This window comes from Kazachstania africana, chromosome 5 (genome assembly GCF_000304475.1).
Source record: "Kazachstania africana CBS 2517 chromosome 5, complete genome".
Taxonomy (NCBI): Eukaryota; Fungi; Ascomycota; class Saccharomycetes; order Saccharomycetales; family Saccharomycetaceae; genus Kazachstania; species Kazachstania africana.
In genome coordinates this window covers 736,528-762,597 of record NC_018944.1, presented here as the reverse complement: position 1 = coordinate 762,597, position 26,070 = coordinate 736,528, and the positions used below count along the sequence as shown (strand labels likewise).

Sequence of the window (26,070 nt, the reverse complement as noted above, 5' to 3'; positions counted from 1 at the left end):
GTCAGTAAGAGCAGGTAACTTGGCATGCATTTTAAAAGTCGAAACACCCAACCCATAATTGTCTCTATAGTTAGTACACTCCAACTAAGTATTTACAACTACACATACTTATTTCGTGTACTGATATGCAACAGTGTACCACATATTATGTAGCATTAATGTATAAAGAAAGAATATATGAATTTTATACTAACGATTCCTTCTGAACTTGAACTTTGGTCCGTCATCGTCCTCATCACCACTATCTATTTGGGTAAATGCTTTTTTCCTACCTAAGTGAGATCTTAAAACAGTATCTTTAGAAAAATCGTTAAGAATTCCTGAAGTAGAGCCTTCTTTAACAAACGAATGGTTCGAATTTCTGTTTGATCCAAATCCCTTTTCAAGCCGTTCTTCCTGAAGTTCATCCTCACTGTCATCATCTGCCACAAATAATCTAGAAACTCCGTGTACCGTTGGAACAGCCTGATCAGAGTTAGCAATGCGCGTGAAATCTTCATCATTTCCATTATCTGTCAAACCAATGGCTTTTGTCCTCATTTCGTTCAATAGAATATCATCTTCGCTCACTGCAGGATTTCCTCTACGTATGACTTCATAATCATTTTCGTCATTAAAATGCGACCGTCCTTCGTGGAAATCACTGCTATCATTATCATTGCGTTTACCATCGTAAGGCTTTAATTCGACATAATTTCTAATAATCAAGAAAGCATTATTTCTTAATGAATCATAACCGTCCCTATGCTGGGGCCATACTTTATTAAACTTTTTAAAATTCCTCCGGCCTTTCCACATATCGTTGACGCTATCATTTTTATCGGCTCTTCTTTCACGTATTAGGTTCGGATTGCTTTCAACTATTGTTAGGTTCGATAACTTGTTAATGGCCTCTTCTGATAGTTCTGATGGCGATACGTCTACAATTTTTGTTCGTATACGTTTTACCTCCCTAGTTTTCGTTGATTGAACAGCTTCAATGAAAGCAGCAGGAGATTTACTGCGTTTTGTAAGAGATACGTCGAACTTATGGGGGCCACTTTCGCTTTTCCTAGAAAGGATATTTCTGTTCACTTCAGACAATGTATTGGAGGAATTATCGTTATCCTCCATGCTTTCTTTAGGTACGTTAGTTTCTTGAGAGACATTTGAGTTTGAATCAATAGGTTGAATGAGCAAATTTGTATCTACGTCTGGCGACAATGGTTTGAGCGGCATATTACGCCTTTTTATACTGGCATTCGTAAGCATTTCATCGTTATTCTCTGTACGTAAGATACCTTTGTTCTGGATCGAGCGGTTGGTAGTAGGCTGAGATGATAAAGACTGTAATGCGGTCTGGACTACATCGACTTGATCATTGGTTTGCTCATCTCTTCGAGCATTGTTCACACCTAGCTTACTCTCTACTTTATTCGGCTTTTCATCTGAAGTAGTGTTTGAAGCATTCGAAGGAACGACAGGACTTACAGTTTTCAATGTTGTACTGGGATTAGTGGACCCGCCAGCAAAAAAACTCAAACTATCCAACGGTTTCACTGTTCGCCTAACCAATCTTCTTCTCTTAGTTGGACTTGGACCCATAACTGTTGGGGGCTCAAGACTTTCACCACCTTCTCTTGATGCTTCCGCTGCAGCGCTTATAGTTGCATGTGTGTTTGTGTTTAGTGTGCTAGTATTATCAGGATGCACGTGTGAGTTTCGTTGAGCATCTTCATTATAGTGAGAAATCGAGTCCGTGAAGTTCCTCTTTCTGGAAGTATTAGATCGTCCAATGTGAGTAGGTAGATTTTTGAAGTTTCCATCGAGTATAGCTTGTACTATCTCTTTAATAGCATATATTTTAATGCCTTGAATTTCATCAGGCGCTGGATCTTCTTGCTTCAGAGCTATACATTTCAATAAGTTGTGGTTAACAGTTTTAATATAGGTAACTAAATCGTCGGCCGTATCAAAACTTTTAAAGTTTCCTTGTAGTTCTGAAACAGTTGCTTTCAGATAAAGTAAATCGTCATGAGATATGCTCCCCACTGTATAAAATTGAACATCTTGAAACGCTCTCAGTATATCATTACCTTCTACAGTAAAACCTGGATATACAGTATAATTACTGAATGATTCGAACAATTGAGCCCATATCTCATCAAAATTAGTCTGACAGTCAGCCAGCAAGACGTTGCAGACTTCAGAAAGTAGTACTGGTTTCACCAATGTACAATTTTGCTTCAATAATGCAAACATGATCCTACTCCAGTTACTTTTTTCATCATTTATGACTAAACTTATATCTCTGACATTGCTAGATTGCATTTGGGTACAAATACCCATGCTGTTTATGCTTTTTTCAAATTGTAAGAAATCTTTCGACAAATCCCAGAATATGGGCGTCCAGCTAATTCTGACTACAACAGGCTTCGTCCCTAGTTTGACTACCACTGTGGAGTATGTCTCATCGTCAAAAGCTTTGGATTCATCACTTTTCATATAATTTTCGTCAATTGCAGTCAATTTACCTTGATTTACCACACTTAGGACAGTCCCAGTTCCTTCATTATTACAGTCCCATCGTATTGTTATATGCTGACGGGATATACTCTTGTCGTTTTTTATCGTTAGTGGATTTTTACTTGACCTGCCTATACTGTACATTTTCCATTTCTGCAAACAGCAAGATACTTTCCTTAAAGTACCATCTTCTAACTCATTCTCGTATCTTAAAATCCACATGATACCAGGACTAAAAGCTGTTCTTTATGCATTGACTTTTTAGCTAACTACACAACTTCTTCGATTAGCAAGAATCTGACCGACATTATTTCTTAAGTTAAAGCGATGCGCTAATATCTTGTTATTTCATAGCAATTACTAACGACGAATAAAATTTTATTAATAATACATAGAAGTATATAAATATGACGGATTACCACTCTATTTCACATTAAAGATACTGCCTTGGAATCTGAGCATTTTGTGGGATTTTAGAAAGATTTCTTATGGATATATTTCTAAAAGTATCGACTTTTATTTGGAAAGCTTGTGGAGCATCTCCCTGTAAATTGTCTGAAATCAGCTCACATATTGTTTTAATACAGTGATGGGACCATTCTACAGCTATGTTTGCATTGAAGTTCAGTGACTTCTTGTTCTCCGGCAGATTTCTATTATTGAATCGTCTGTAGAGCCCATCTCTGGAATACCATTCAATATCCAATAATTCGCCATTGTAAGGGCTTCTTATACCGAACATTAGATCGGATGAGGGAAGTACTCCCGTTTGAATCCATGTTTTGAGAAGCTTTTTGCGATGTTGCGGACTAGCCATTTTTAAAGGTGCATAACATTTTAATTCAGTATAATTTTGAGTCAGTTGGTTATACGCATCCATTTCACAACGCAATAAGAGTGTTATATTATCATCAAGTTGATTTTCAGTTATGGAAAACAATGGTTCTTTCTGTGATTTGGTAAGTAGGTCTTCTAGTGCAAAACCTGAATAACATATTTTCTTCAGATTCTTATTTTTAGTAAATATTCCTTCATTCATTGTCATAGGATCCGAAGTATCCTGTGAGAAAGTCAATAAACCATTCCCCAAATATGTAGAGTTTACAATTGTCTCCTTGGATGTGTCAAAAATTGACATTATCAAGTTTACAATGTGATGTCTTGCTGAGACTATTGTATATTTCTTATTTTCAGTGTACTTACAATGATGGTGAGCTTCCCACTTCTTGATGTATGCAAAACAAGGCAAAGCTGAATCCAATTCTTCACGAGACATGGATTCAAAGTTTTCGAAGCCCTGATACAAATCGGATCCAATGTACTTCACTTTATATTTTCGAGCATCGATGGCAGAAACACCCTGTGCAATCTTGGAAATATCTTTATTGAGCAAGGGAAGTATATCTTGTGATGTCTCATTTGGTTCGTAGATCCTACCATCATGGTAAGTTGCAACTTCCCGACTAATCTGAAAGAAATTTGCTGGATGGTTTGGGAAATATGCTATACTTCGATGTTGAAATCGTTTGAAAGGGCTCACAATCGGGGTCTTTTGTGTCTTACCAGAACCTAACGAAAGGCCATGGAAATTCTCAATAGTAGCATTCAAACTAGCAGCAGCCATTGAGATGTCAGTATACGTTGTATCTCAAGTAGCTCATCGATATTGATGTTTGAGAGATTTCTTAACTAAGCAAAAAAATAAGTTGATAGGGCTGTGAACCATGAATAAACTCAAGTACAAGCACAGATCCAATGTCGAGGACCCAACAATGTGGATGAATCAATTGTGCTCAAGCTCAGAAAGATGACATATTTTGCTTATGGGAAGTAAGAAAATTTTGTGTCATTGCAGACTGACAGAGACATCACAGTTGAGTCTGTTGAAGCAACTAATCCTGGGGTGAAAAAACGATTTAATGATGTCGTTCAAACAACTAATCAAGTATTTTGTGATACTATCGACGATATTGATTGCTTTAGACTTATTTATGTGTCAAATGTTCCCAATGTTTCGCAGAAGAGGCGAAGAAGATAGAAGAGGAGTTACACTCGACGACGAGAGAATGCACGAATCAAGAAATAGAAGCTTTTCATGTGGACTTTACTACTCCAATTGGTCTGCTTATGAACCTAGATTGCATTTTCCACATGAAATCAATTTTGATCATATTTCACACGTTTATTATGCCTTTTTCCTGGTTGATGGTAAGAATGGTAAATTGGTTTCAGGTGATAAATGGGCTGATTTCCAAAGACCTATATTGAAGAATAATAAATTGGTAAAGGGAAATGTTGGTGAATTATTTGACTTAAAGATGAAAAACAGAGTGAAGTGTATTATGTGCATTGGCGGGTGGTCAAATAGAGAGGCTTGGCATATTTTTAGCACTGACCCGAGTAAAATAGAGTCCTTTACTGAGCAAGCTGTGAAGATGATGTTCGAATATGGGTTCGATGGTATTGATTTGGATTGGGAGTATCCTGAAGATGATGGCATTGAACCTCAGCTTTATTTAGAAATCATGCGTAGAATCAAACATCATATGAACAAACTAGAATCTGAGATATTCAAGGACACTTCAGCCACGACATCTTACTTCGAACTGTCAGTTGCTACACCTGCTTTCAAGGACAAACTTGAAATATTCCCTCTAAAGGAGATGGATACCGTCATAGATTACTGGAATATGATGACCTATGATTATTATGGAGAGTGGTCTGAACGAACGGGTTATCATAGTAATCTATATGACGGTTCGAAAGGAAGCACCACAATCGAATCAGTCTTAAGACATGGCATGAGTGAAGTGGAAGGTTTGAATGGGGACTATGCCGTCAAATATATGATTAATCAAGGTATCAAGAAAGATAAAATTATCCTTGGAATGGCAGCATATGGAAGAGGTTTCACAAATGTTGACGTTCCCACACCAAGACCAAATGAATCCCCGAGATATATAGGTAGAACATTTGACGGTGTTGGAGGAGCCTCTGAAGGAGAACCTGGGATGTGGAGGTACGACCAATTACCAATACCAGGAACTGTGGAACAGTTTGATCCGAGATATGTTTCAGGATATTGTTTCGAACCAACGACCGGAACCTTCGTTGGATACGACACCATTGATTCTGTACGAGTCAAGACTCAGTATATTAAAATGAAGGACATTGGAGGAGGCTTCTGGTGGGAATCGTGTGGTGATACACATAAGAATCCAGAAAGATCCTTAGTAAATGCCTACGTTAAAGAATTGGGGAGAGATAATATTAAAAAACCTGAAAGTATATACAAGAACCTGCACTGTGTCTCACATTACAAACAATCTTTCCATGGTAAAGGATTCCTAAGCAAATATTTGAAAGAATACGAGAAAAATGAGTTTCAATAGTATTCAATAAGTATATATTCGATTTTTTAATAGTGATAAATCAGATTTTATATAACACAAATATGGAGTTTTTTCGTAAGCTGAAGAGACGAGAAAAGTTGTTTTAAAGAAAAAAAAGTATTGAGATCGATGAACACGAACATACTGTCTGATAGTCAACAGTTGAAGTTAAATTCCGGTCTACTGACATTATAACATGGGTGCTAAGACATCAAAACTTTCTAAGGATGATTTGACCAGTTTGAAACAATCTACCTATTTTGATCGTCGAGAAATTCAACAATGGCATAAAGGGTTTCTAAGAGATTGTCCCAATGGTTTTTTGAAAAGAGAAGATTTCGTGAGGATATATAAGCAATTTTTCCCATTTGGATCCCCTGAAGACTTCGCCAATCATCTTTTTGATGTCTTTGATAAGGATAATAATGGTTATATTGATTTTGAAGAATTTATCACCGTGCTAAGCGTGACGTCGAGAGGTACATTAGAAGAGAAACTTGTATGGGCATTCAAGTTATATGATTTGAACCATGATGGGTTTATAACGTTTGATGAGATGTTGACTATAGTGAATAGTGTGTATAAGACAATGGGATCGATGGTTAAGTTACCGGAGGATGAAGCAACACCAGAATTAAGAGTCAAGAAGATCTTTCAGTTGATGGACAAAGATGAAGATGGCTATATAACGTTGAATGAGTTCAGAGAGGGTTCTAAAGTCGATCCTTCCATCATTGGGGCATTAAATTTATACGATGGGTTAGTATAATGTAATTTAAAAACAAGAAAACATCAAACAAGGACAGATGATAAACTTGGTAATATTAATCCAATCTTTGTGAATAAAAACGTAAATATCATAAAACAGTTATATAGTAATGGGTAGTGTCATAAAATTATTCGTCTAAAAAACATGAAATTTCATCATATCGATTTGATCTATTCAAGAAGATCTTAACAATCTCTGTACCTATATTGAATGGAATGCTCTGCGTATCTCTTGAATTTGTAATTGGCTTGAATTCATTATTTGGGATCAGGAATCTTTTCAAGAATTTGTTTGATATATTTCTAACGATGATCCAATTAACTTGAAAAGCGAACCCATATTTGGAACTATTTTCCCAAATATTGGTGGTATCTACATTTTTATGTAGATTTGAAGTCATTTCAGCGACACCACAGAATTTACCAGAACCATTAACAGAAAATAGTAAGAAAATTTTACCATGTTTGCTATCTTTCAAATTACTGAACGCAGTTGATAGTCTCTTGTTACCGTAATGAGTAGATGACCAAATTCCATTGTCGAAAGATTTCATAATGTGATCTACACTTGATGATTTAATGACGAAAAAAAGTGATTGTGGTGGGATATCCACCCAAGTGGGGAGAATCGCTCTAGATACATCTTCGTCCTGAGATGTAGCCACATATGGTGCCCCATCACAATACGTCCGCATCATAGAGCTATCCCCAGTGTTGTCGCAGAAGGGGTCGAAGATATCGTTATGGAGTATTGATCCCTCGGTAGACTCATCGAAATAGGCAGTCTTTGAGCTCAAGGGAGTTCCAACAATCGAGTCGAAGGACCAGATATTACTGCTTGCTGGCTTGCATGTATCATAGAAATTGTAACTCATTGCTTTCCCATGGATAAATCCTCCTCGACATGCAGTGAGTGACTCGTTCCCCATTTCCATAGAAAGTTTCTTGGAGTTTATATACTTTTTTCCAAACTTAGCCGCCGACAGCCGGGGTAAAATGCTGAGCTTTTTCTGGGCAGGAAGCCCTAACCGTGTTTACAGTGCATGTAGCTGTCTTAAGTATGTAGGAAGAGCCTTAGGGTTCATTTTCCAAGATATTACACAGTTCATTGATTGCAGAAATGCAAGATTTGTTGAAGAAGTTCCAAGTACTTTTGAGGAGTCCCGTAGTTGTGATGTAGCTAGAGTTAGTTTTGGTGTGCGCAGAAAATTTAAGCATCTGTGTTTTTTTCTTTGGTCGAGTGGGATATTACTAATAGCAGTTCAAAGTGGAAAGCAAAGCCTGCGATGGACAAGTCTGAGAGCGTGAACGACAAGGTATCCAAACATCTGGCTAGGGAGTTGAGCAAGTTTTCCGTCAAGACATCTTCGAAGAGCGATTTGAATTCGTTGTTGTTAGCAGTTATCATTCAAGAAAAATTAAAACAGAAGGTATCGAGCGAATGAAGAACGTATCAATTGTGGGATCTGGACCCGCTGGGTTCTACACTGCATATCGTCTGTTGAAAAAGGCAGTTGAGCCCTTATCGGTCAAGATTTGGGAGAAACGACCAATCCCGTTTGGGTTGAGTAGGTTTGGTGTAGCTCCAGATCACCCAGAAGTAAAAAATTGTGAAGAAACGTTTACATCCATTTTCACAGAGACATTGAGTAATGGACACAAGGTTCAATTCCTGGGGGATGTCGAAATTGGTAATGGTGGAGTGAAATTGATGGATCTGCTATCGAAGGAAGATGTGGTCGTGTTGTCCTATGGCTGTTCTGATGATAGAAGATTGCATATCCCAGGAGAGGCAAACGCTAGCGGTGTTTTCACCAGTAGGGAGTTTGTGAATTGGTATAACGGTGATTTGAATATGTCACAGCCAGATTCGAAATTGAACCAGTTTGACTGGAATAAAGTTAAAAATGTGGGGATAATCGGTAATGGGAATGTAGCTCTCGACATCACTAGAGTTTTGATAAGTAATAAAATCAAAGAAATATGGGATCCTACTGATATTTCTGTCATGGCTTTAGAAAAATTGAGAAAAGCACCAATTGAGAATATTAAAATTATTGGCAGAAGAGATTTTGTACATTCGAAGTTCACTAATAAAGAATTGAGAGAGTTGTGGGAACTAGAGAAATTTGGTATTCATGGCAAGATCGATTCAAAGTATTTCGATCCGGAACAACTACTACAACAGTTTGGTAAGAATAGACCTTTGAAAAGAAGAATTGAAATGTGTATGGAATATTTGAAACCTTTCGAGAAAAGATCACCAAAATATAAGAAATTTGAACAATTTGCAGGCTTGGTAGATACTCCGTCTTGGGAATTGGATTATTTGAAAACTCCCGTAAGGATCAATTCTGATATTGAAACCGGAGCAATCAAATCTCTCACTTTACATGGGAATAAGATCAGTGAAGAGAATAGGTTAACAAACGATGGAACGGAGTACACATACAATATAGATTTATTGATAGAGTCCCTTGGATATAAGGGCAAACCACTACAGGAATTTGATGAGTTAGGTATCAAATTCAATGATCATGTTTCTACGAACGCTAAAGGACAAGTGCTCACCATGAGCGACGCCATTGTGCCCAGATTGTACGCTACAGGATGGATACGAACAGGAAGCAAAGGTGTCATAGCAGCTACTATGCAAGATGCATTTACTGTTGCAGATAGTGTCTTGAACGAAGTGTCTGCTACGAATGCCAATCTTGGGGGATTCAATACCCAGGATATACCGCATACTACTTGGTCCGACTGGGAAAAGATCAATTTGAGTGAAATTAGTAAGGGAGCAGTATTGAAAAAGAGTAGACTGAAGTATCTAAGTTATGCTGAGATGTTGCGTTGTCTTGACTAGTTGTCTAAACTTTTATATCTTGACTATACAATTGTCCAATAAAATTTCAAGCATAATAAGCCTTTTAATAGTGAAAGCGAATGGGAACAGAAAAAAAAAAAGACCATTCAGTTTATCAGACTCCTTTAGTGATGAAAACATTAGAGATAAATATATAGACGTGCATTAATGAGCAGTAATATTATATTCAGACGTTCGATTTCAACGTTGATCCCACCAAAGATAGTGTCCGCTAAACAGATTGGGTCGCAACCCAATGCTAAGAGAGTATCGAATATGGTTAGTTTCTACAAATTACTGCCCAGGGGACCCGCCAAGACGACCGATACGAAGAATACAGGGGTAATTAACTGGTACAAGGCCAAATATTTCAATGATGATCAAGCCAGTGGGAAGCCCTTATTGCATCTATGTGGGGCCCTGATACTTTTAGGTTACTCAATGGAATACTATCTACATTTGAGACACCAGAAACACGAAGAGCATCATTAATGGGAAGAACAAAAATGAACACAAAATTATACTATATTCTTAATAATATATATGTCTATATGTTAGTCCTTTGTCTATACTTCACTAATATACATGACTTGGGTACCTCTGAGGAAAACATCGGAATTATACTTCGTCAAGAGACCATTCTCCTTACTTTCATAGTGCTCTGTAACTTGTGCTAATGCTACATTCATAAAACCGTCTATAGACTGTAGTAGGCCTGTATATAGCATGCCTGAATGTAGTTTAACATTGACCGGCTTGCCTATTATATCTGATAAAAATTGTGTAGAGACAGTAGAAGTTTCGGACATTATGTGATGTAATAATTTTGATAGTTGCAAAGACACTCGAGTGACCAAACTGAGAACGGCTAATGGTATATACTTCCTTGAAACTATGCGTGAAGTGCACTTTCTACCAGTTTTTTTTTCTCTCTCTCTCATATTAAATGTCAATAATATTGCATATTGAAAAAAAGCCCGTGTGCGCTACCCGGATGGGGCAAAACATCTCTGTATTACATGGAGATTCGATGATTATGGCAGTTTTCAAATTGTTGTAAAACATTCCGTTATGCTTGTGATGTGAATGTGAGAATGGTTGCTTTACCATCTCTGTCACCCGTTCGCCGGTTAATTGAGAGGCTTTTAAAGTGATGTGCCTCTCTATTTATAGATCGTTCTCAGCCCGAGTAGGAAATCTATTGGAATATTCGACGGAGCGAAATTCTTGAATCTGATAATTATTTGGCCAAGTAGTTCTTAAATGGTCGATCATAGCTTTATCATATTGTGTGATTACCGGCTTGTTAGTTGCAAGGAGAATAGAGGAGTACGAAATTTTCATATTGCAGTACTGAACCCTGAGATGTCTCGGATTTCCTGTAATAGATGTGGTCAGTTGGTCGATGAGAAAGCTAAATACATGGACTATCATGGTATGAAATGGCATCCAGACTGTTTTAGCTGCCACAAGTGTGGTACTTCGTTAGAGCCTGATATCGAGGCTAACGATTTTGTCATTTTGGAAAGGACAGGTGCCCTTTTCTGTAGGCACTGTTCCAGTTACTGTCATTTGTGTAATGAAAATATTGATGGTTCTGCAATAGTACTGGGATCCACTAACGAAATCATCTGCGAGAGCTGTTTCTGTTGCTCCAAATGTAAGAAACCTATACGGGACTTGAAATATACGAAGAGCAAGAAGGGTCTGTTCTGTATTGATTGTCATAGAGTTCTGCTTGAGAAAAGAGAAAATCTATTGGCAAAACAAAATATGCTGGTTCCAGAGAGATCTCCAAGCAGGCCAAACTCCAACAATAGCAATACCAGTAAGGAAATGATAGTCTCTGGGAGTTCAAAAAGTAGTTTGGAGCCTAACAATGATGATGTAGGTCACAAGAGAAATATATCGATTGATGATATGTTGAAAAATACATTAGATGACGATTTCAAGTTCTCTGATGATGATGATGATGATGATACTGATAGTTTGGCTGAATCTATTAGCAATACACTTACCTTTACACCTAGCATTGAAATTTCCAGCCAAACGGTACCGGAACATCGATTTGTAAAGAGTCCTATTAGTAGTCCTATTTTGACCGCGACTGAAGAAAGACAAGGGCTGGCGTTAAATTTACCAAAACTTAATAATAATAATTACTTCAATCCAATTTCCACTACCATTAATCTATCCTCTAATACAGCGGCCAACAAAACGCAGTCACCACCGAAGAAATTGAGTAGATCATTTTCACTGAGATCCAAAAATATTTTCAAAACGTTTAAAACGAGGAATGAGACGACTGATACCCATTCTGGTTGGGGTGTGGGTAATGCCCCCAAATCGTCACAATTCCAACCTAGGAGTAGAATAAAAGGGCGTAGTGATACTTTCCTTATGACGACTCCGAAAAAGGAACAACTTGCATCACCCTCACCATCTAAAGTTGCCATGTTTAGAACACCACCTCCAGATAATAGTGGAAGGTTTGACAATATCAGGCCGACTGTGGGGTACTCAGCGACAGATTCTCGTGTTTCGATGGATCATCATAGATCTATCAGTCTACAGACTACAAGTTATCGATATGAGACTGCTGTTGAGAAAGAGATTAAAGATGCTGAATTAAGATTACGTAAGTTGAAATTAGATTTAATTAATTTGGAGAATAATAAGGCGGCATTGTTGAATGAAATTGATGTATTAACTACCAGTAAGAACAACTTATTGAAAGAAGTTGAATCGTTGAGAAATGATACCAAGATACACAGTAGATCCAAATCTATCTGGAAACTTTTCAATGGTAGTACCAATGGTGATAATTCAGGGATGAAATCACCGAATTTATCCTCTGGGAATTCAAATAGTGATAATTCCTCGTTGGGGGTAATTGAGTACGATAAATTCTTTTTACTTGAATTAGTCTATAAATGTATGAATTTTGTTGAATCGCAAACTTTATATCTACAAAAGGAAGGAATTTATAGAAAATCTGGGTCCACTTTACAGATTGAAAATGTGGAGAAAAAATTATTAAATGGTGAATCTTTTAATGCTTTAGTCAACGAAAGTGTTAAAGATGAAGATTCAGAATTTGTTCATGTTATATGTGGTGTAATGAAGAGAATATTAAGATTATTCAAGGAGCCAGTGATTAATTTTGAAAATTATGAATTGTTGATAGAATTTGTCAGAAGAAATAATTTACTTAAAGAATTACCACTGAGTGGTGGTGAATCATTGAATGGACAATTATACGAATATTGTATGAATGAAATAACAAGGATTTTAATGAATTTACCGGTTGAAAATTATAAACTATTGAAAAACTTGAAATTGCATGTCGAAAAAATTGTTCAATTTGAAAGATACAATAAGATGAATTTGCATAATCTTTCGTTAATTTTTACGCCTACGATATTATTGGATTCTACGGGTATTAAAGAGATGGTTGATCTGAACGAAAGAAATTATATTGTTGAGTTTACATTTGAATATATAAATTTTCAATGAATATATGAACTTCCAATGAATATATAAGTTTTCAATGAATATTTTTCAGATTTGGGTTTTGGAAAGTTTTCAATTTTTTCTGTCCATTCCGTATAAGATATTCTATGGTAGTGAAATCTTTACGTCTTAAGTCTCTATTCTTATGAAATTCCAGATGTATATAGTTTAAAAAGTTTTGCCTATTTGCCGATGGTTTTTGGAAAGCTAATCTGATCCATTGCCTGTATAGATGGAGCACATCTCTTTGTAAACCAGTAAACTTTCTCACGGCCATATTGCTACTATGTTGGAAGCCTTAGGTGGTATTGTCGTTTCTCTCCATTTGAGAGAATCCTTCAAGTAGACGAACTGAAAACTCCGAGCGGATAGAAACGCTCTTTGGTATGTATGGGTGGTGGATGTCCAATTTCCGCTCGTCACGTGACATGTTCTGAGGAATCCATCCATCCATCGAGATAAGATTAACCATAATATTACAACAAGTATCTCATATTTTATTTAAACGAGTATTTAGATATTGGTATCACTATCGTTTCTGCAGCCTTAATCAATGGAGTATCTAGAAACTTTCTGTCAAAGTTCAACATATCTTGTTTTAGGTATTGCAGTATCAGAAGCAATGCGTTTCTTAGAAATTGATGGCACGGCTTCCTGATTATCTTGATGTTGTCAACCGATTGGATGGAGAGCTCCGTTCCACATCCCGAGAAGGCATGTTCTTGTGACGTCGCCGTGAATAGCCGTTGGGTTCCGTCTTGCTTCGAAAGGGCATTTCGGTTAGACACGGAGATGCCACCAATTTGTGGCCCGTCCCGCACTCGGTTATTGATGGTAAAACAAGGTGTCTGACGCTGATTTTCGGGATCTCACTAATCAGTTCACAATACTTGGTGGTACTTGGCGCAAGAACACACAATCCTCTCTATAAGAACTGGCAAGTATATAATACGTTGTTCTGTTACCGTTGTCTTGATAGATTTTCAAAACACATTGACTTATATATACTCATAACAAATAATATCTTTATACAATGGCACCTGTCACTTTGCATACTGACTCTGTGCCTTACTCATTCCAATATAAATCCATTGCTAAAGACCAAATTAGATTCGGTGAATATATCTTTCAAAGAATCTTATCTTGTGGTACTAAATCTGTATTCGGTGTACCAGGTGATTTCAATTTACCACTACTAGAATATTTATATGATGACAGTATTATCAATCAAGGTCTTAGATGGATAGGCACGTGTAATGAATTGAATGCCGCTTATGCGGCAGATGGATATTCTCGCTATTCTCAAGGTATCGGCTGTTTAATCACTACATATGGTGTCGGGGAATTATCTGCTATGAATGGTATTGCTGGCGCATTTGCTGAAAACGTTAAATTGTTACATATCGTTGGTGTGGCAAGATCAATAGATTCTCAACATGATGACTTTAAACAAAGAAATTTACACCATTTAGTACCACAATTGAATGATTCAAATTTCTCTGGTCCAAATCATAAAATTTATTATGAAATGGTTAAAGATCGTATCTCTTGTTCAACTGAATATTTAGAAAATATCGATACAGCTTGCGATCAAGTTGATAAAGTTATCATGGATATTTACAGATATTCTAAACCAGGTTATATTTTTGTTCCATGTGATTTTGTTAATATGATGGTCGATACGAAAAACTTGTTACAAAGACCAAAAATTACGTTCCAAGATTGTATATTACAGGATGATAAATTGAATCAAATTGACCAAATTACAAATTTGATTCTGGATCAAATCTATTCAAGTAAATCACCCGCTATAATTGGTGATGTCTTGACCGATCGTTACCATGGTAATAAATTATTAAATGAATTTATTACATTGACCAAAATATGGAACTTCACCACTTTCAATGGCAAATCAATTATTAATGAACAAAATCCATATTACATGGGTCTTTATAATGGTAATGAAGGTGCAGAAACCGTTATTGACAGATTTTTGAAATGCGATTTAATTATCAACGTCGGAATTGACATTAATGAAATTAATCATGGACACTATACTTTCTCATATCGTCAAAATGCTAAATTAATTGAAATGCATCCCACTTACATCAGATTATATGACACTGGGTCCCATGAGGAAACACTCTTCAAGGGAATCAATTTCATTCATGTTTTGAAACGAATGTTAATCAAAATTGACATTAAAAGATTTGATTTTGATTATGATCCATCAGTAACTAAATTTGACCCAACCATTGAATTAAAATTCCCATCAGCTGATCCCGATAGTAATAAGATTACCCAAAATTTCTTGGCACAGAATGTTCCAGATTATTTAAATGATGGTGATGTCCTCGTTGTGGAAACTGGTGCATTCCAATTTGCAACTAGAGACTTCCTACTACCAGACCAATTGAAATATATTACACAAGGATTTTACTTGTCAATAGGTACTGCATTGCCTGCAGCATTAGGTGTAGGCATTGCCATGCAAGATTACCCTCGTTGTCATCTGTACGGTAAAATTCCAGAAACTTACAATCCAAGATTGATATTAATGGAAGGTGACGGTGCAGCACAAATGACTGTGCAGGAGCTGTCCTCTTTTATCCGTTACAACATCCCCATTGAAATCATTCTTTTGAATAACGACGGTTATACCATTGAAAGGGCCATTTTGGGTCCCACAAGATCCTACAATGATATAATGGCATGGAATTGGACAAAGATCTTCGAAGCGTTAGGTGATTTCGATAATAAAGCAACCGTTAACACCACAATAAAGTCACCATCAAAGCTATTAAATAAATTTAAACAATTGAAAAATGAAACGGAACGTAACAAGATCGAATTCATTGAGGTCATTCTAGGAGTCCTGGACTACCCAGAGCAACTCAAGTCCATGGTCGAAGCTGCCAAAGTCAAGAAACCAAAGGCCTAGTCTGAGGATCTATCACCACCTTGATTATATATTTAACATCTTATATACACTTTTACATACTAGTATAAAGAATTTATTATCATGTGATTTGTAATTCTTCATGAACCCACACATTACATACAAAAATAAATACACTAACTTTTTTTTTTTGCTAAAAATATTTCGGTGGCAAGAAAGACCAGCCAAGGAAAAAAAAACATATAAAAGGAAGCAACATATTTTCATTGGAGTCAGAAGACTTTCTTTGACTGATAAAACTCGAACAAGGTTGAATTTTTCTAAAGTTTAAAAAGAAACCAGAAAATAAAAAACCTCCCTCATCAAATATTTATAAACTATAATAACTATGTCCGCTAACTTAAACAAGTCACTAGATGAAATCATTGGTACCAGACCAAAGAGAGCCACCCGTGGAGCTCGTGCCGCTGCTCCAAGAAGAGCTACCAAGCAGGTCAACCACCGTCGTTCGCAACCAGTCAACAGACAAAGAACCTCTAGAGGTCCAGCAAATGCCGTTTCAAGGGTTGCTAGAATGCTAAACTCATCTGCTAGCTCTTTGACAAAAGTTAACGTTGAAGGTCTACCAAGAGACATCAAACAGGACGCTGTTAGAGTATGTTATTGATTTTTCCAATAAAAATTGAGGGGCGCTTAATCATAGGGAATTCATTTTTTTTTCCTCTTTTTTATTATTTTTTTAATCGTTTTTCAAAACCTGGGTTTTACCTAATGAACTGGATCATATTGAATGATGCTTCATTTGTTTTATCGAACTGATGTGATACTTTTCAGTATATTGTTCGTAAGCTGTATGATGATACCCGTGTGGAATAGGGAATTCGCTATTCTTCTTTCCAAAAAGAAAGGTATTAGAAAATAATATATCTATTTGATCCATGAAGGAGCAATTAAATTTGGCATCTTTCATATGAGGGAGTGATCAATAGTATTACCATATTTTTCTTCTTTTTGCCACGGAAGCTATTTTATCTTCATTTTGATTTTTTGCCTTTTTATAGGCCCACAGCTGTATCATTGATATGAGTCTAGTTTCATTTTTGACCTAATGAAAAGTTTTGAAAAAGGAATGTTCAAACTTCAATGTTTGAGTTTCTGTCCTTTTTATTTTATTTTTTTCATTTTATTGAAGTAATTTTATTTCCCATTTATGATTAAGAGACCATGATAGTACCGCTATTTTTATTTTATTTTTGGTGTAATTTTTGAGAAACTAACAATTATATAATTTATTTTTAGGAATTTTTTTCTTCCCAAGTCGGTGGTGTCCAAAGTGTCCTATTGAGTTACAACGAAAGAGGTCAATCCACTGGTATGGCTAATATAACATTCAGAAACAGTGAATCTGCAAAGGTCGCCGTTAACAAGTTTAATGGTGCTCCAATTGATGGTGGCAGATCTAAATTAAGATTGAATTTGATTGTTGATCCAACTCAATCTCGTCAAGATTTATCACAGAGAATCAAACCATTACCAACCAGAGGCCAAAATCAAGGCCCGCAAAGAGGTAACAGACCAGCTGCTCCAGTTAGAGGTCCAAACAGAAAAGCTGCTTTAGCTAAGAAGAAGACTCAACGTCCAAAGAAAGAGAAGCCTGCCAAGAAAAGTTTAGAGGATTTAGACAAAGAAATGGCCGACTATTTCGGTGATAGCAGTAATGCCGCTGCTGCCACAGGTAACTAAGTTATACAATCCGAAATTATTTTATGTTATTCCTGTTCTTTGTTTATACATTTAAGAGTTTGTCCCAAGGTGAAAAATATAAATAAAATTCTGTCTACTAGAGTTATTCCTCTCTATGTAAGTTGTAAAAAAATATAATTTTTTATTTAGTGTATTCAATATTTACAAGTCATTTGTCAATTAATTATTTCTTCTATCCCAAAATCCCAGTTTATCACCTCTCTTGCGAGTCGCTGCACTTACACCGGTACCCTCATACCTATTTTTCCTCTTTAAGGTCTGTTCTTCCCTGGGCAGAGGAAAACCTGGCCTCACCAGTGCAACATTATCATAATAATCCCTATTCTTATCATCTTCATTATCTTTCATAACTCTGGCAGCTGTTATAAAATGCTTATCCCTTCTATCTCTAATGATGGATTTAGATATAAATATTGCTGCTATACCAATTCCAAATGCATATAATACACTCTTACTAGAGACATAAAACAAAAGTTAGTCAAGCTGTAACGTTACAAAAAGCCATTCTCTGCCATTAACATACCCAACCGTTCTGAATGGACTTGCCGAAGAGTTCATATTTGATATATATTGCCTCGATTCATTTACTGAATGTATCCCTTCCATCGGACTACATTTTTCCTTTATATAAATAAAAACAATATCGTTAAAATTTCTACGCAAGATGGAACTAAAATTACGTGCAGCTCGAAGTATTTACAGGCTGAATGACGTTTCATAAGTGCAGAAAATGGCGGAATTAGGCAGGAATAGCTCTGAGAAGAGTGACACTAAGTCCATGGTGGGATGCTTTGGGACCATAATTGACTAAAATCCTCTAAAATGTTGTTGGAAAGTTCATTGGTGTCGTCAGGGTCTTTGATTTAGTGGTATCGAATGAGAATATTGTGTTACAATTATGCTCTTGTAAGTTTGAAACTTGTAATTGGCATTTTATCAATTTGGTAGGAACAAGCATTTAGCTTGGGCAGGAGCCCAGCAATAACTTCAGATATCACGATGTTTGTTAAATGATTCAAGTTGTGGCAGCGTTCTAAAGTCTTAGAAGTTCATTTGTAAGACGTTGAAGGAACAGTGTTTTTTAAGGATGATCCAACTACAGTTGATGGAATTCTTTTGGGAAGCCTCTCTTTATTTTTTCATTCTTGTCAGTGTATCTAATGCCTCCACATGTAGTATCAAATTTTTAAAATCTTGCGTTTGTAATCAGACATATATAGGATCAAAGGGTGCTTTACAAGTTCTTCCCGATACTCTTGCAATTGGCCCAATTAGCAACAGTCTGGTAATGCCAAATTTAGGTAGCAGCGTATCTCTGGTGAAAGTGACACAAGTTTGCAAATAGAGTCCGTTGGCAGACTTACCCAAGTATGATACTTTGCAGATGTGACAGAGGTTAACGCAGAAAGAAATTACCAAGAGGTTGTGGGGAAATAGTCGTATGCAATAGCTGTCATCGACGTCTTCACGACATCATTTTCAAATGGATTGCGCATCGCAGTGTGCTATCACCAGATCTTACCTTCATTGTAGGAAAAAACAATAAACGTTACGACGCTCATTAGAGTGCTTCACTCTATTCATATAAATGCATCACTAGTGAGGAAATTTCAGTTCATTACGCATTCTGCTGTTTTCAAGGTTAGTAGAAACAGTCTATCACGTGATCGGACCAGAAATTTCTTTGTAATGTGAATTTTTCAGCACTAGTCGTATTACACGATGCAAGCGAGTTTTTCTGCCCTGAAAAATTTGAAATTTTTCAAATTTTTTTGTCCAAAGCTCATTCCCAGATAATTTTTTATATTCTTTGTAGTGAAAGTTCAGTTACTCTCTTGTATTTAGTTTTGTTTAAGTTTCTTTTGTAATTCCATTTAAGAACTTCAAGGAATAGTCTGCGTATTGCTTAAATTGATTATTTCAAGTCTATCACCAAGAAAATTAGAATAAAATGAAGTACTTAGCCGCTTATTTATTATTAGTCCAAGGTGGTAACGCTACCCCATCTGCTGCTGACATCAAATCTATCATCGAATCTATCGGTGCTGAAGCTGATGAAGCCAGAGTCAACGAATTATTATCTTCCTTAGAAGGTAAGGGTTCCTTAGATGAAATCATTGCTGAAGGTTCCAAGAAGTTCGCTTCCGTCCCAGCTGGTGGTGCTGCCGTCGCTGCTTCTGGTGCTTCTGCTGGCGCTGTCGGTGAAGCTGCCGCTGAAGAAAAGGAAGAAGAAGCAGAAGAAGAATCCGATGCTGACATGGGTTTCGGTTTATTCGATTAAGGAAATTTATAGCAACTGAATTATTTTCATTTCCATATTTTTCTTTAGTGTTTTAGATCTCTTCCATTATATATTTGCGTATATGTTCTAGTTTAATATAAAAGACAACTGCATGTATTCAATATTAACAAAGTATGGTTTTCAATTTACTTCTCTTTCTTGGCCTTGTAAATCTGAGAGTATGGCCCGTATATGTTCTTTCTTTTCTCCAGTCAAGTTGCCAGATTTTAAGGCATCTTCTAATGAGAAAACTAAATCATTCAATTCGTCAAGTAAACTGTCATGATAATTCTGAAAATATTCTATCAAATTGGCATGACCTACCTTCTCCTCAATGCTATGTAGTAGTGAGGTAATCCTTTCAACATCTGTGGCGATCTCCGCAGCCTGTTCTTCAGCAATTTCGATGATGGAACAATTCCGAATTAATGAAGTTCTTATATTGTTGTATTCTTCTAACAATTGATAATCGTGGTCATCAATATTAACATCATCCCTCAGAGCCAATTCTGGTAACTTATACACATCTTTCATCAAACTACGTAAAGAAACGCCACCTTTACTAATTAAATTATCGTCATTGATTGATTTAGATAGCTCGTTCCCAATAGAATACTTGGGTACATCGCCAACCAGCTTCATAATTTCATTCAATTGGTTTAATTTCCATTCCAATTCTACATGGTATGCCCGATTTGTTAGAATATCCATTTTAGTCCTATTTAATCTGGTTTTCCCTTTAAGTTCGTCGTTAACTAACTTTTGTACTTCGTACGGTATTTCATCGAGTACTATCTGGCTGGAATCGGTTGCAACATTTGCTTGTGCTTCAACGAATTGAGATATTTCCTTATATAAAAGGTTGTTCTCTGTTTCTGGGGCTATCATGTCTTATACGATACTATCTACTGTTTTTTACTTTTTGAGGAACTCGTGATTTATATAGCTAATGCTAAAAGAGTAATATACTCGTTACTCGTATTACACTCTCAATTCTAATATAATGGAAACTTGAATCTTGAGTACCTTGAATAAATGGTTATATTTTTTTAACATCTTGTTCTTGGAGCTGTCAATTTAGCGATATTAAAGTAATTTATAAAAATGATGATATTAAATTATTACAGAAAACCTACAAACTATTATACAATGTAGAGAGAATATGTTTTAAACTACTTAAACAGTAGGGAAATGAGGCATGACGTGAGCATCTAAGTTCAAGTATGAATTTTCTGGGGTGACAACGGCACAATAAAGTGAGTACCAACCACAGCATGATGCTAAAATACCGAAGTAACCACCAGCCATACTGACGTTGTTGTTACCAGTGAAAACACCGATAGTCAATAAAAGAAAAGTTAAATCTAAGAAAGTCAATAGAAGAAATAGACCCCATGTGCTCTTCAAGGTACACATTAACATAAGGAATGTGAAGACAGTCCAACCTGCCAAGAAGAAACCCTCAATGTTGGCTAACATGACTGGATCGCTATCGTAAGCGGAGATACTGTGGAATTGATCGGTATTGATACAACCCCAACTGATCCAGAACCCACCGAAAGAACTGAAAACAGTCATGGCGTAAGTGTCACCAGTGACAAAACATAGCAAACCTGCGAACAATTCGATAGCACCACCAAAGAACATGAACAAACTGATTAATAATTTACAGTTGGTGACGCCACGGACGTTAGCATTAACCAAGGATAAAACGAGACATGATAAAGAGAAGGATGCTAAACCTAATGGAACTGGGTTAGCTAATTTTCTTTGAGTGGATGGAGTATAAACTGGTTTTTGTTGAGATTCTAAAACATTCAAAAGTTCTTCACGTCTGTAAGTGTGAGGACCTAAAGTGATTAGATCGCCATGTGAACTGACTTCTTGGATGATAGTAGTCTCAAATTTTGATTTTTCAACAGTCGAGGAAGATGACGAACTGGACATGACAATTATGCAATACTATTATGGAGCTATTCCGTATGTGATGAATTCCATATGTATAGACAGAAAATCGTATGATCGACGATTAAAAGTTCAGAAACTTTAACTACAAGATATATATATACTACAGGACGATAAGATCATGCCAAGAAGAGAGTCACAAACAGCTATTTGGGTCTAGTGAAAAATTTTCCACTTTGTTTTCACGACGGTTGATCAATTTTCCGTATTGGGTAAGGTCATCGAACTCAATAGGTGATACACGCCGGTCCACCAACAGTATAACTAAACAAAACAGAATGTTCACTCTGACAATTTCGCCAGGGACGAAGACACCGTTTCTTTTTGTCTTGAGAATAAGAGAAAACCGGATTACTGAAGCAACTCGGTTCTTAGAAGAAGAAGCGTTGTAATAAATTGAGCGAGAAAAGCAAGTGAATGCTTGCAATAATTTTTGAGGAGATCAGTGCCGGAATGTCAGGTGGTCACATGTCATGAGGGCTGGTGTACAGATCTAATTACAGAAGGTAGTATTATGAACAGAATATTGTTCACGTGCTGTCGAGACGTTTCTGGGAAACTCCGACAGCTTCTCTTACAAGACGATAGCTTGCCTGGGGCCCTCTTACTGACCTGGAACGCTCTCTCCCGTGAATCTTCATATTGTATTTTCGCTGTAGGGACTGCTGCCAGGAAGATTTCCTGGTTCCTTTTAGCCTTGGTGGGGCTGCTTGCTACACTGACGCAGAGCATTGTGCTGTCTGGGCTGAAAGTTCTGCGAGAAAATTTTTTGATGAAAATGGCAGTAAAAGCGAAACTCTGAGAACGGTAAATGTTCCTGAAAGTTCGCCCACGCACAATTACATTCCAATTTTCCTTTTTTGCTGGTTTTTCCGGTCGGTGTCCCTCAGAGCTCGACGCACAAAATCGTCTCATCACTTCAGCTTTAAAGTTGAGAAAATTAACATTTTTCAGTTAAAGTTCTACGGATTTTCAATGAGATCGTAGGGAAGACGTTCCAGTTTTCATACTAGTTTCCAATGAAATTCTCTCTTTGTAGGCCCAGGGAGAAAAAAAGTGATGCCTCTAGTGAGAGAAGGTTTTGCCTAGGCGGATGAGGATGGGCTGCAGTGTGAGAGTGGGAGAAAATTTTTTTCTTTCTTCTCTTGTTGCTGGTTCAATTCTAATGGAATATATATACTTTTACTTATTAACATTATCTTTCTTCATTCTTTCCCTTTTAAATGCTTCGATTTTTTAGTTAATCAACACAGTCACAGAACTAAAACACATCACAAAATGGTTGCTTTCACTGTTGACCAAATGCGTTCTTTAATGGACAAAGTTACTAATGTTCGTAACATGTCCGTTATTGCTCACGTCGATCACGGTAAATCCACTTTAACTGACTCTTTAGTCCAAAGAGCCGGTATTATTTCCGCTGCTAAGGCTGGTGAAGCTCGTTTCACTGATACCAGAAAGGATGAACAAGAAAGAGGTATTACTATCAAGTCTACTGCCATTTCTTTATACTCTGAAATGTCCGAAGAAGATGTCAAGGATATCAAGCAAAAGTCTGACGGTAACTCTTTCTTAATTAACTTGATCGATTCCCCAGGTCACGTTGATTTCTCCTCCGAAGTTACTGCCGCTTTACGTGTTACTGATGGTGCTTTAGTTGTCGTCGACACCATTGAAGGTGTCTGTGTCCAAACTGAAACCGTTTTAAGACAAGCTCTTGGTGAAAGAATTAAGCCAGTTGTTTGTATTAACAAGGTTGACAGAGCTCTTTTAGAATTACAAGTCTCCAAGGAAGATTTATACCAAACCTTCGCTAGAACTGTCGAATCCGTCAACGTTATCATCTCCACTTACGCTGATGAAATTTTAGGTGACGTTCAAGTCTACCCATCCAAGGGTACCGTTGCTTTCGGTTCCGGTTTACACGGTTGGGCTTTCACTATCCGTCAATTTGCCAACAGATACTCCAAGAAGTTCGGTGTTGACAAGACCAAGATGATGGAAAGATTATGGGGTGACTCTTACTTCAACCCAAAGACTAAGAAGTGGACTAACAAGGACACTGACGCTGATGGTAAGCCATTAGAAAGAGCTTTCAACATGTTCGTCTTAGACCCAATCTTCAGATTATTCGCTGCTGTCATGAACTTCAAGAAGGATGAAGTTGACAACTTATTAGAAAAATTAGAAATCTCCTTAAAGGGTGACGAAAGAGACTTAGAAGGTAAGGCCTTATTAAAGGTTGTTATGAGAAAATTCTTACCAGCTGCTGATGCTTTATTAGAAATGATTATCATGCACTTACCATCTCCAGTTACTGCTCAACAATACAGAGCTGAACAATTATACGAAGGTCCATCCGATGATGCTAACTGTTTAGCTATCAAGAACTGTGATCCAAATGCTGACTTAATGTTATACGTCTCCAAGATGGTTCCAACCTCTGATAAGGGTAGATTCTACGCTTTCGGTAGAGTTTTCGCTGGTACCGTCAAGTCTGGTCAAAAGGTCAGAATCCAAGGTCCAAACTACGTTCCAGGTAAGAAGGATGATTTATTCTTAAAGGCTATCCAAAGAGTTGTCTTAATGATGGGTAGATTCGTCGAGCCAATCGATGACTGTCCAGCTGGTAACATTATCGGTTTAGTTGGTATTGATCAATTCTTATTAAAGACAGGTACTTTAACCACCTCTGAAACCGCTCACAACATGAAGGTCATGAAGTTCTCTGTCTCTCCAGTTGTTCAAGTCGCTGTTGAAGTTAAAAACGCCAACGATTTACCAAAATTAGTCGAAGGTTTGAAGAGATTATCTAAATCCGATCCATGTGTCTTATGTACCATGTCCGAATCTGGTGAACATATTGTTGCTGGTACTGGTGAATTACATTTAGAAATTTGTTTACAAGATTTAGAAAACGACCACGCTGGTGTTCCATTAAGAATTTCTCCACCTGTCGTTGCTTACAGAGAAACCGTTGAAGCTGAATCTTCTCAAACCGCTTTATCCAAGTCTCCAAACAAGCATAACAGAATCTACTTAAAGGCTGAACCAATGGACGAAGAAGTTTCTTTAGCTATTGAAGAAGGTAAGATCAACCCAAGAGATGATTTCAAGGCCAGAGCTAGAGTTATGGCTGACGAATTCAACTGGGACGTTACTGATGCCAGGAAGATCTGGTGTTTCGGTCCAGATGGTACTGGTCCAAACTTAGTCGTTGACCAAACCAAGGCTGTCCAATACTTAAACGAAATCAAGGATTCCGTTGTTGCTGCTTTCCAATGGGCTACTAAGGAAGGTCCAATCTTCGGTGAACCAATGAGATCCGTCAGAGTTAACATCTTAGATGTTACCTTACACGCTGATGCTATTCACAGAGGTGGTGGTCAAATCATCCCAACTATGAGAAGAGCTACCTACGCCGGTTTCTTATTAGCTGAACCAAAGATTCAAGAACCAGTTTTCTTAGTCGAAATTCAATGTCCAGAACAAGCCGTTGGTGGTATCTACTCCGTCTTAAACAAGAAGAGAGGTCAAGTCGTCTCTGAAGAACAAAGACCAGGTACTCCATTATTCACCGTCAAGGCTTACTTACCAGTCAACGAATCTTTCGGTTTCACTGGTGAGTTAAGACAAGCTACTGGTGGTCAAGCTTTCCCACAAATGGTTTTCGACCATTGGGCCACTTTAGGTACCGATCCATTAGACCCAACCACCAAGGCTGGTGAAATCGTCGTTGCTGCTAGAAAGAGACACGGTATGAAGGAAGAAGTTCCAGGCTGGCAAGAATACTACGACAAATTATAATCTGCATGAAATAAAAACCTAATCTTTTTTTTCATTCTATTTAATTTGTTAGTAGTCAATTATTTTCCATCCAAACCATTATCTGTTTATTAGTACCTTTATATATTTAATGTATATTTCATCTGTTATTCTATACTATTTAGGATCTTTAAAACTGAGTTAAAATATTTATAATTTCAATCTTTCATTTTTTTTGTTTATACTTTTCTCGATGAGCGTACAAATAAATTCGCGTAATTGATATTTAGTGATGAACCACCAAATTGTTTTAAGCATAAGATGCTTGGAAGACTCATTTGTGTACATTACCTCG

The 26,070-nt window shown here is 37.0% G+C and overlaps 17 protein-coding genes across 17 annotated transcripts; 9 read left to right on the top strand and 8 right to left on the bottom strand.

Annotated features, from left to right (window-relative positions):
* Window positions 1-189: 189 nt before the first annotated feature.
* Window positions 190-2,727, bottom strand: XRS2 (Xrs2p; the record flags this gene model as incomplete). Its single annotated transcript, XM_003957620.1, has 1 exon — window positions 190-2,727. One exon carries the CDS (start codon window positions 2,725-2,727, stop codon window positions 190-192), a length of 2,538 nt encoding a protein of 845 aa, XP_003957669.1.
* Window positions 2,728-2,938: 211 nt separating this feature from the next.
* Window positions 2,939-4,129, bottom strand: DXO1 (Dxo1p; the record flags this gene model as incomplete). Its single annotated transcript, XM_003957619.1, has 1 exon — window positions 2,939-4,129. The coding sequence occupies one exon, from the start codon at window positions 4,127-4,129 to the stop codon at window positions 2,939-2,941; it is 1,191 nt and encodes a 396-aa protein (XP_003957668.1).
* A 295-nt stretch (window positions 4,130-4,424) lies between these two features.
* Window positions 4,425-5,897, top strand: CTS2 (putative chitinase; the record flags this gene model as incomplete). Its single annotated transcript, XM_003957618.1, has 1 exon — window positions 4,425-5,897. The coding sequence occupies one exon, from the start codon at window positions 4,425-4,427 to the stop codon at window positions 5,895-5,897; it is 1,473 nt and encodes a 490-aa protein (XP_003957667.1).
* Window positions 5,898-6,093: 196 nt separating this feature from the next.
* On the top strand, window positions 6,094-6,666 carry FRQ1 (frequenin; the record flags this gene model as incomplete). Its single annotated transcript, XM_003957617.1, has 1 exon — window positions 6,094-6,666. One exon carries the CDS (start codon window positions 6,094-6,096, stop codon window positions 6,664-6,666), a length of 573 nt encoding a protein of 190 aa, XP_003957666.1.
* A 127-nt stretch (window positions 6,667-6,793) lies between these two features.
* Window positions 6,794-7,600, bottom strand: PHO92 (mRNA-binding phosphate metabolism regulator; the record flags this gene model as incomplete). The annotated part of the gene is made up of 1 exon (XM_003957616.1): window positions 6,794-7,600. One exon carries the CDS (start codon window positions 7,598-7,600, stop codon window positions 6,794-6,796), a length of 807 nt encoding a protein of 268 aa, XP_003957665.1.
* Window positions 7,601-8,106: 506 nt separating this feature from the next.
* ARH1 (NADPH-adrenodoxin reductase) lies at window positions 8,107-9,528 on the top strand (the record flags this gene model as incomplete). The annotated part of the gene is made up of 1 exon (XM_003957615.1): window positions 8,107-9,528. The coding sequence occupies one exon, from the start codon at window positions 8,107-8,109 to the stop codon at window positions 9,526-9,528; it is 1,422 nt and encodes a 473-aa protein (XP_003957664.1).
* A 168-nt stretch (window positions 9,529-9,696) lies between these two features.
* ATP17 (F1F0 ATP synthase subunit f) lies at window positions 9,697-10,020 on the top strand (the record flags this gene model as incomplete). The annotated part of the gene is made up of 1 exon (XM_003957614.1): window positions 9,697-10,020. The coding sequence occupies one exon, from the start codon at window positions 9,697-9,699 to the stop codon at window positions 10,018-10,020; it is 324 nt and encodes a 107-aa protein (XP_003957663.1).
* A 74-nt stretch (window positions 10,021-10,094) lies between these two features.
* Window positions 10,095-10,469, bottom strand: LSM6 (U4/U6-U5 snRNP complex subunit LSM6; the record flags this gene model as incomplete). The annotated part of the gene is made up of 1 exon (XM_003957613.1): window positions 10,095-10,469. The coding sequence occupies one exon, from the start codon at window positions 10,467-10,469 to the stop codon at window positions 10,095-10,097; it is 375 nt and encodes a 124-aa protein (XP_003957662.1).
* A 322-nt stretch (window positions 10,470-10,791) lies between these two features.
* On the top strand, window positions 10,792-13,044 carry RGA2 (GTPase-activating protein RGA2; the record flags this gene model as incomplete). The annotated part of the gene is made up of 1 exon (XM_003957612.1): window positions 10,792-13,044. The coding sequence occupies one exon, from the start codon at window positions 10,792-10,794 to the stop codon at window positions 13,042-13,044; it is 2,253 nt and encodes a 750-aa protein (XP_003957661.1).
* A 31-nt stretch (window positions 13,045-13,075) lies between these two features.
* On the bottom strand, window positions 13,076-13,318 carry SDH6 (Sdh6p; the record flags this gene model as incomplete). The annotated part of the gene is made up of 1 exon (XM_003957611.1): window positions 13,076-13,318. The coding sequence occupies one exon, from the start codon at window positions 13,316-13,318 to the stop codon at window positions 13,076-13,078; it is 243 nt and encodes an 80-aa protein (XP_003957660.1).
* Window positions 13,319-14,074: 756 nt separating this feature from the next.
* On the top strand, window positions 14,075-15,982 carry ARO10 (phenylpyruvate decarboxylase ARO10; the record flags this gene model as incomplete). The annotated part of the gene is made up of 1 exon (XM_003957610.1): window positions 14,075-15,982. One exon carries the CDS (start codon window positions 14,075-14,077, stop codon window positions 15,980-15,982), a length of 1,908 nt encoding a protein of 635 aa, XP_003957659.1.
* A 346-nt stretch (window positions 15,983-16,328) lies between these two features.
* On the top strand, window positions 16,329-17,683 carry YRA1 (RNA-binding protein YRA1; the record flags this gene model as incomplete). Its single annotated transcript, XM_003957609.1, has 2 exons — window positions 16,329-16,595; window positions 17,240-17,683. The coding sequence occupies 2 exons, from the start codon at window positions 16,329-16,331 to the stop codon at window positions 17,681-17,683; spliced, it is 711 nt and encodes a 236-aa protein (XP_003957658.1).
* A 180-nt stretch (window positions 17,684-17,863) lies between these two features.
* COI1 (Coi1p) lies at window positions 17,864-18,262 on the bottom strand (the record flags this gene model as incomplete). The annotated part of the gene is made up of 2 exons (XM_003957608.1): window positions 17,864-18,158; window positions 18,228-18,262. 2 exons carry the CDS (start codon window positions 18,260-18,262, stop codon window positions 17,864-17,866), a joined length of 330 nt encoding a protein of 109 aa, XP_003957657.1.
* Window positions 18,263-19,655: 1,393 nt separating this feature from the next.
* Window positions 19,656-19,985, top strand: RPP2B (ribosomal protein P2; the record flags this gene model as incomplete). Its single annotated transcript, XM_003957607.1, has 1 exon — window positions 19,656-19,985. One exon carries the CDS (start codon window positions 19,656-19,658, stop codon window positions 19,983-19,985), a length of 330 nt encoding a protein of 109 aa, XP_003957656.1.
* A 141-nt stretch (window positions 19,986-20,126) lies between these two features.
* Window positions 20,127-20,873, bottom strand: NKP1 (Nkp1p; the record flags this gene model as incomplete). The annotated part of the gene is made up of 1 exon (XM_003957606.1): window positions 20,127-20,873. One exon carries the CDS (start codon window positions 20,871-20,873, stop codon window positions 20,127-20,129), a length of 747 nt encoding a protein of 248 aa, XP_003957655.1.
* A 288-nt stretch (window positions 20,874-21,161) lies between these two features.
* Window positions 21,162-21,932, bottom strand: ATO3 (putative ammonium permease ATO3; the record flags this gene model as incomplete). Its single annotated transcript, XM_003957605.1, has 1 exon — window positions 21,162-21,932. The coding sequence occupies one exon, from the start codon at window positions 21,930-21,932 to the stop codon at window positions 21,162-21,164; it is 771 nt and encodes a 256-aa protein (XP_003957654.1).
* A 1,296-nt stretch (window positions 21,933-23,228) lies between these two features.
* On the top strand, window positions 23,229-25,757 carry EFT2 (elongation factor 2; the record flags this gene model as incomplete). Its single annotated transcript, XM_003957604.1, has 1 exon — window positions 23,229-25,757. The coding sequence occupies one exon, from the start codon at window positions 23,229-23,231 to the stop codon at window positions 25,755-25,757; it is 2,529 nt and encodes an 842-aa protein (XP_003957653.1).
* Window positions 25,758-26,070: the final 313 nt, after the last annotated feature.